Consider the following 8330-nt stretch of genomic DNA (forward strand, 5'->3'; position numbering starts at 1 on the left):
TTCAGTCACTTGCCCCGGGTCACAGCTCTAAACGAGCTGGGAAGGAATCTGGATGCAGGCAGTGGCCTCCCGAGCCCACACGCTATTCTTCCCAAGGCTGCAGAACCTGGGTACCACCAGGGCCGCTTGCTGTTCTAGGCCTGGCCCTGCCTATGTGCCAAGCCAGCCTCCTGGACAAGCAAACCAAGCTTCTGCCCCAGGGGAAGGTCCTGTCCGTGGTCATGCCGCCAGCCAGGGTCCAGAGCGCGCTTGGCCACAAGCCTGCCTGTCCTCAGGCCCCCAGATCCACTTGGCTGCAGAGTAACGGGGCCCCTGTCTTGGGCCAGCCACCGCCGCCAGGGCCCTGGCCACTGGTCCCGGTTCTAAAAGCCACATGGAGAAAGATGAGAGCGCCCTTGGCCAGAGGCTTGTCCCCCAAAGCTGCCTGCCCAAGTTTCATTTGGCTGGGGTCTCCCAACACTGGCCGAGCTCTGGGGTGCACGGAGGGTCAGGCAGGACACCGTTTCTTCTAGACGACACGGTGGGAAAGCAGCACCTCCCTGGAGCCCAGGTTCCCGGGGAACAGGCCGCTGGATGGGCCAGAACAATCGAGTCCAAAGCCATGTGGTTTATTGGGGGATGGGGCCAAGTGGGCTGGGGGCCGGGGGGTGTCGGCGAGGCGGGGAGGATTACGTGTCACAGTCCTCGGGGATGGCGGCCGTGATGATGAGCGAGGGCTCCATGACGCCCGGGCCCGAGAAGGTCTCCTCCGCACACAGTCTCTGGCCAGGGAGCTGGGAGGCCAGGCCACCCTGGGCCAGCGACTCCACGATGACCTCAGCCGAGCCCACCTCCAGCTCGGTGGGCGGCTGGAGCGCCACCACCACCATCTTCTCGTCCTCGATGACCAGGTTCCGGAGCTTGCGCTGCCGTGGGTTGTAGTTCTCCACCCGGTCGTGGATCTCCATGTGCCTCCGCAGGTGGGCCTAGCGGGGACGGGCGCTCAGGCTGGGCACAGAGGCGTCTGGGGGAGGGGCTCAGGGGCCGGGGGGCGGGGGCAGGAGGAGGCTGGCCCCAGGCCTACCTGCCGGGTGAACTTGTAGCCGCATTCGGTGCACTCGAACTTCCTGACCCCCTTGTGCCTCCTCACGTGCACGCGCAGCTGCTCCACGGCTGCAGGAGGGAAGGGCCCAGTGTCGGGGCGGGAGCAGGGCTCCAGCCCGGAGAGGAGACACAGCCTGCGGCGGTGGTTCTGGGCCCTGCCAGGCTCTCCGGCGCCACCCTGAGGTCACTACTGCCCAAGGCCCTGGGGAGCCTCCGCCCCTGCCTGCGGGCCAGAAGCTTCCACAGTGGAGGAGCCTGTGACAGCCCCTGTGGCCCTCTCTCCCCAACCCGGGGCTCACCCGGGGCAGGGCCAAGGCACCTTTGAAGGTCTTGCCACAGATCTGGCAGAAGTGGGGCCGGCCCTCCTGGTGGCGGCTGGCCACGTGCCTCAGCAGGGGCCCCTTCTCCGTGAAGCGCTGCTCGCAGAACTCACAGCTGAAGGGCCTCTCGCCGGTGTGGGTGCGGTTGTGCTTGTCGAGGCTGGCTGCGGGACAAGGTGAGGGCTCAGCCACCGGGCCTTAGCCCCAGGACAGGGAGGGGACGGCCTGCCTCACCTTGGGTGCGGAAGGTCTTGCCGCAGAGGTGGCACTGGAAGGGCTTCTCGCCTGTGTGCGTGCGCAGGTGCATGTTGAGATTGGCCTTCTGGGTGAAAGCGTGGCTGCAGAACTCACAGACGTACGGCCTCTCGTTCCTGTCCAGGTGGGGACACGGGAAGAGGCGTCACCGAGGGAAGCGGCCCCCTTGGCGCCACTGCAGCTGGGAACACAGGCCGGCCCGAGCCACGGAAACAGGCAAGGCTGAAGCCAGCCGGCCTGAGCCTTGGGAATGGGCCCGGGCTGCTGCGAGCTGCCTGGTGGAGAAAGGGCTTGGGCAGGGCTGGGAGAGGAGCACGAGCCCCATCCTGGGAGCCACAGGAAACTGAGAAGCTGCCCAGGGCGGGGGTAGGGGAGCCTGGTCTTGCCTGAAATCCCCTCCCCCGCAGCCTCCATGGCCCAGCAGGCTTGCTCATCCCGCAGGCGTCCCCACCCAGAAAGGCTACAGGCACCAGACTCAGGGTGGGGGGCACTCTGGGGGAGCGGCAGCAGACTCTGCCTTCCCAGGCGGCCCGCGGGCCTGGAGGCAGCAGCGGGGCCAGGCCCTGGGGAAGACGGGCCACGCCACCTGTGCTTGGCCTTGATGTGCATCTGCAGGCCGTTTCGGCTCGACGCCCGGTGGCCGCACTCCTCACACACAAAGAGCTTCTCCCCACGGTGCTTGAAAGCCTCGTGCAGCTGCAGTTCCGTCCGGGACAAGAAGCACTTGGCACAGGTGGGACACTAAGGGACAGGGTGAGCAGGGCGAGGGTCAGGAGGGAGGGCCGCCCGGGAGCCCCACAGAACCCCCTGGACCCCTTATGGCGGAAGCCACACTGCCCGCCCACTCTGGACGCGGCCACGGCCGCCTTCACCGTGCTAGTGCCCGGCATCGGAGTGCGCGGCCCCGGTCCTCAGGGCCCTCAGGACGGCCTGGCACGCACCGCGTGGGGCTTGGGCGCTCCATGCAGCTTGATCATGTGGCTCTGCAGGTCCTTCTTCTGCATGAACTGCTGCGAGCAGGAGGCGCACTGGAAGACAGGCCGCGGTCGCCTGAGGCCCCCAGGCTGCCAGGGCGGGAACCCAAAGGCAGGGCACAGCCCGAGATGCTCCCGACCGGGCGTGAAGGCCACACTGGGGAGGGCCTCTGGTGCTACGCCCACGCCGAGGCTGAGGCTGCCCTCCGCGGAGAGAAACGGCAGCCCTGCCCAAAGATGCGGGAGCACCGGACACGGGGACACGGGGAGGGAGGGCAGGGCTCCTCGACGGCTGGTGAGGGGGAGGCCCCCCGACACCATCCCAGGTAAAGGGCTAGGCGGGAGGGCCCCTGGGGCCGCCCCTTGGCCCCCAGCCATGGGGACAAGCCGAGCCTGACCTTGTAGGGCATCTCCCCCGTGTGGGACACCATGTGCACCCGCAGCTCCATCCTCCGGCGGAATGTCTCCTGGCACACGGAACACGTGAAGACCTGGCAGTGTGAGGGGCAAGCGGGACCGGCGTCAGCGGGGGCCTCTGCCTCGACGACAGCCTCGGCCGGGGCTTCCACTCGCTGCTGGGAAGAGTCTGCCCGGGGTGGGGGGGGGGGCCGGGGGGGGGGCGCTAGGGTGGGAGAGGGCAACACGTAACCTGCTTGCCCTGACGCTGACCCTCGCAGAACGCTGCAAGCCCACCACGCCAGGCTGGGGGCCAGGCCGGGGACGGGGCCGCAGCCTGCAGGTGACAGGCCTCTAGGAAGAGGTGGGGGTTAGCCGCCGAGTCACACGGGCCAGCCAGGGGCGTGGGGGGAGGTGGCCAGGTGGCCTTTCTCAGCAGCCATCCCCCACCGAAGTACCCCTTCTCCAAAGCCCAGGGGCCCAGGCAGGCAAACCCAAAATGCCTCCTACAGAGTCCCTCCTGGGCTTGTGCCGCCCGCCCTTGGGACCTGTGTCCCCGCCACATGTGCCAGGAAGTGGACCCGATGATATCCAAGGACCCTGCAGTACTTGAGTTTACAGTCCCGTCTAGGCCAGTCCCCTGGGGGCCCCTCCCAGGTGGCAGAGAGACAGAGGCCAGCATGCCCTGCCCGCCAGGACCCGGGCCGGCCCCCAAGTACCTGTTCCGAGCGGTTCATGCAGTTCCGGGCTTCGTGCTCCAGGAGGTTCTCCTTCCGAAAGTAACATTTCCCACATTTGGGACACTCGAAGGGTTTCTCCCCAGTGTGTTTCCTGCTGGGAGAAGCCACGGGGGTGTCGGGGCTGAGCGCACCTGCCGCCCTCCCTCACCCAGGCCCCCTCCAGCACCTCTGCTGACAGTGCTGTGCTCCGCGGCAGAGGAAGACTGGACTTGGGCCGACGCCTGAGGCTCTCCACGAGGCTCGGCCAGACACAGCTGGTGAAGCTGCAGGGGTGAGCCCAGAAACCCTCCTCCCTCCTGGAGACTCTGCAAGGGAGGGCACGGCACAGCTCCATGCCGGAGGGGCTGCCCCAGAGCCACAGGCCGATGGGGAGGCCCAGCCGCCAGCATCTCTCCGAAGACAGAAATGATCCCGGGGCCCTGACTCCCTGGAGAAACCACGCAGTCTGCCTGGAGCTTCCATGGGCTCAGCCTTCAAAACCACAGCCAGAATCTGACCACCTCACCTGGCCTCCATGCTACCATCTAGTGCGGCCACGCCATCCCTGGGCCGCTGCCTGGGCCTCCTACCCATCCCGTGCTCCACGCCTACCTCCCGTGGGGTTTCCATTTCAGGAGCCAGACGGGCCCTCAAGTACAACCAGATCGCATCGCCTCTTTGCTCAGAACCCTCTAACGTTGGGCATCTCACCCTGAGAAAGGCCTGGGGGCCTGTGAGGGCACTGCTGGCCTGCCCCTTACCTTGCTGGCCCCCTCCCACCCCAGAGCCTCTGCTCTGGCCCCTCTCTGGCCCAGAGCGCTCTCCCCAGCCATCCATTAGGCAAACTTCTGCACTTCGAGTCTGCTGGATTATCTCCTTTCTTTACAATCGCAACCTGACCCCACCCTGAACTCCCCAGCCCCCTGGCACTGCTGTCCCTTTCTTTTTTCCCACGGCCTTCATCGCACTGCAGAGTCTCTTATCTGGTAGTTCAGGGTCTCATCGCCCTGCTGGAAGGCAAGCTCCACAAGGCCTCTTTGTTCTGCCCACTAAGGTATCCGGTGCGCCCAGCCACCAGGCAGACATTTCACTGAATGAGCTAAATGAACCCTGACTTCAGAGCCGGGAGTGGCGTGGAGAGAGCTCCGACAACCTGCCAGAGGCCATACACTCCTCTCATCCTCTGCTGCGATACTGACTGTCCTTGTCCCCTGCCCCAAAGACCTCAGGAGGCCATCACCCCTTCCCAGTTCTCAGGGCCGGTCTAGCAGCCTGCAGCCCAAGGTAAGGATGGGGTCGGTGCCTGTACCCAAGTCTTACACTGGGAGGGCGTCCAGGCAGACACAGATCACCCCAGGGTGACTTCCCCAAATGCTCCCCTGGCAGCAGCTGCCCCCAGAGCAGGGACAGCAAATGGGCTTCAGCCCCAGTTCCAACTCCATTCGGTCGCTAGTGGCTTCTGAGAGGGTCATACTGAGAAAACATGTATGGCCCAGCCTGGCTTGGCAAGAAATCGTGCCAAGTGATGTCTTGGGCTAAGGAGGGGCAAGACCAGAAGGCGTGTCACCTAGTTGCCGTCCCTGCAGGCCCCGCAGAGAGCAAGGCCCCTGGAGCAGCGCCTTCCAAGAGGATGCTCTGGGGTGATGGAAATGTTCCATGTCCGTCCTGTCGATTCGGCAGCCGGGACCACATGTGGCTGCTGAGCCCTTGAAATGCAGCTAGTGTGACTGAGGAAATGAACTTACTTAATTTTAATTACTTTGATTTTAAATTAAAATACCTTCGTGTGGCATCTGATTACCTTATGGGACACGGCAGTTTTAGACGAATGGTCTCTCATGCTCTGCTGACACCTCAGAGCTAACCTGTCCCCAGAAATGTGGGTGGCACCAACCCTAAAGATCGACATCTTGGCCCAAAGCCCACACTGCCAGGCTTTAGAAACACCTACAGTCAGGCCACAGCCACAGCACGGGGCCACAGGCTTCTCTCACCCCCTTGGGAAAAGCCAGCTGGAGGTCCATGTTCACAGCATGTGGAACCTGTTACTAAGGTGTCCACAGACCCACTCCGAGCAGAGGGCTCGCAGGAGGGCGACGAAGAAGGAAGCCAACCAAGGTCAGGTGCTCACTCCCCGAAGGCCAGAGGTCGCCAATGCCAGGCACTCTGTGGGTCTGAGGTGGAGCCCCGGGCCCCTACGCGGCCCAGAAGTGGGGATGCAGGCCCCCTCCCCCAACACGGGAACAGCAGATGGGAAAAGAAAATAGAAAAACAGAACGTTTACCTGTTGTGAACTTTTAGGTAATATTTGCTGAGGAACTTTTTACGACATGTGGGGCATTCAACCGGCACCGCTGTCCCTTTTCTGTTCTCAGCAGGCTCGGCTGCCCGGGAACCTGCACTCAGGGCTGGCTCGGCAGCACAGGGCTTTCTGATTACGTTTGATTTCCTCCTGGTCGGCACAGTCTCAGTCTCAGAAACATAATCGCCATCCCCATCATCCTCAACTTGAACCACCACTTCCCACTAGAGCAGAAGAGGCAGCAGGAGGGAGCGAGGTCACCAAATTAATCGGCAGGGGTGCTGGGGACGGATCTACGGGGCAGCCAGCTCCATCCAGTTCCATCCCAAGTCCCAACCCAGGCACATCCCCAGACAGGTCCCTTCACCAGTGACTCTTCCCTTCAGGGTCCCAGGGCAGGCAGCATCCGAATCTCGGGTTTGGAGAGCAGGAGCTCTATTTGTGGGTAACTTGGAAGTCTGCCTGGATTTCACTACCCTGGGAGACACCTGATGCTGCCCACTCGACCCCAAGAAGCTGGCAGCCACGAACACGACTTGCAGAAAGGTCAGCCTGAGGAAGCAGGGTGGAGCTGGCTTCCTACATCTGGAGGAAATCTGTTCTAAACCCACAAAACAGATTCTACCTTAGGGTCCAGATTATCCCGGAAAAGCGTCAGTCTCTCCTCCCCACTCCTGCCTCCCCTGCTCCAGCATCCTGGGCACAGTACCTCGTTACTCCCGCCCTGCAGCTGGACACCTTCAGCCTCAAAGGGCCTTGGGGGCACTCTGCCATCCTCAGGCTCCTTGTTCTCAGGGGGACTAAGCTTCAGAGCCTGCTTGAGTTTCCCACGGAGGAAGGAGGGGTTCTCACTCTGAGGAGGGAGACCAAGCTGGGGCCTCTGGAGGCTGGGACTACCGCTGAGCTCCTGATCCCTGGGGGTTTGACCCAGCGTCCTCGAAACTTCCTCTTCCTCCAAGCTTGCTGGCTCCTTGAGGTGGCTGTTCACATCCCGAGGGGCGGGCTTCCCCAGCCCGCTCTGGCCACTTGGTGCCTGTCCCACTGAGGCTTTGGGCTTGAAGCTCTGGCACAGCTCTACAGCCTCTGGCACCCGCAACTCCCTGGCTGCCAGGAGCACCTGATCCCGGTTCCCCGAGGTGAGGGCGAGGTGGCCAGTGTAGAAAAAGTCCAGCAGGAGGCCAAAGATCTCCGCGAAGCCGGCAGGGAGGACGACACTGCCCCCTGAGCCATCCCCGTAGAGGCTCTGGAAGAAGCGGCTGCAGCAGGCGAGGACACTCCAGTGCGCCTTGAACACCAGACCCCCCACGTCCAGGGTGGCGTCGCAGTACTGGCCCCGCTCCCGCTGCTTGTTGAGCTCCTGCAGAACCCTTACACTGTGCTGGACGAAGGAGCCGTCCATGGTCCGTCTGAAAGGGAGAAAGGCAACAGTGACCCCCTGCCCAGTCCAACCGATCAGTAGTAAGAGAAAGCCCCTGGATCTGAGAAGAGGGTAAGCGGAGGCACACTCTATTCAGTCACATTTATTATAACCAGGGCTTAGATCAAGGTTAGAAGGTGTAAGCTGACACAGGAACGGACTGAAAGCCTCCCTGGGGGCCGGGGCCAAGTAAGCAGCACATATCGGGGGTGGCCAGAGAGTGTGGTGGCGAAGGCGCAGGCGGACTAGGTGGGGACAGAGTCGGGAAGGGTGCTGGTGGGAGGAAATCAAAAGTTTGAGAAAAGAGGCGGGGGACCAGCGCGAACTCATCAGCCTGGCACAGCGAGAGGGCCCGACGCAGGGGAGGGTGGCGGCGGCAGACAGGTGAACGGGGCCCACGCCGCGCCCACACGTCCGGAACGGCCGGGCGGAAGGCGGCCGCGGTCACACACCGTCAACAGACACCGCGGCCCACAGCGCCCCTCCCTCGACCCGTTCCTCCCGACCTCCTCACCCGGGCCGGTCCTCCCTAAGCCAACCCCTCCGGCCCCAAGCCAGGTCGCCCTAATAGCCCAACTGACCAACTGCCCCGGCGTTAAGTGCCGGGCCGACCGTACGGAGACGACGACGCCGCCGCCGCCGCCACCGCCGCCGGACGTGACGTCAGAGCGCGCCGGTCGGGGCTGGATGCCTCGGAGGCGCTAGCCTTTACCTCCGGCCCCTGGAGGCGGTACCACGTAGATAACAGCCAATGGGGTGCAGGGAAAGGCGGGGCCAGCTCCGTTCCCTCGGCGCTGGGCCCGCCTCCTGGGGTTGCCTAGCAACGCCAAGCTGCACGTTGAGTCTACTCCCCGCTCGGAGTCC

At 63.8% G+C, this 8330-nt stretch overlaps 1 protein-coding gene across 4 annotated transcripts; it reads right to left on the reverse strand.

Annotated features, from left to right (window-relative positions):
- Nucleotides 1–592: 592 nt before the first annotated feature.
- On the reverse strand, nt 593–8143 carry ZBTB48 (zinc finger and BTB domain containing 48). 4 transcript variants are annotated; one of them, XM_033843995.2, is made up of 11 exons: nt 8048–8143; nt 6759–7455; nt 6032–6273; nt 3748–3859; nt 3031–3123; nt 2600–2686; nt 2245–2399; nt 1638–1774; nt 1403–1567; nt 1064–1152; nt 593–965 (listed from the first exon to the last, which is right to left on the reverse strand). In XM_033843995.2, the coding sequence occupies exons 2-11, from the start codon at nt 7446–7448 to the stop codon at nt 669–671; spliced, it is 2067 nt and encodes a 688-aa protein (XP_033699886.1). In that variant the 5' UTR covers nt 7449–7455; nt 8048–8143; the 3' UTR covers nt 593–668. The 4 variants fall into 4 exon arrangements, with proteins under 4 accessions (XP_033699886.1, XP_033699879.1, XP_033699867.1 ...); XM_033843988.2 differs by having other exon boundaries at nt 3748–3862; XM_033843976.2 differs by having other exon boundaries at nt 1064–1567.
- Between the last annotated feature and the right edge of the window lie 187 nt (nt 8144–8330).

The sequence above is a fragment of the Tursiops truncatus genome, chromosome 1 (genome assembly GCF_011762595.2).
Source record: "Tursiops truncatus isolate mTurTru1 chromosome 1, mTurTru1.mat.Y, whole genome shotgun sequence".
Taxonomy (NCBI): domain Eukaryota; kingdom Metazoa; phylum Chordata; class Mammalia; order Artiodactyla; family Delphinidae; genus Tursiops; species Tursiops truncatus.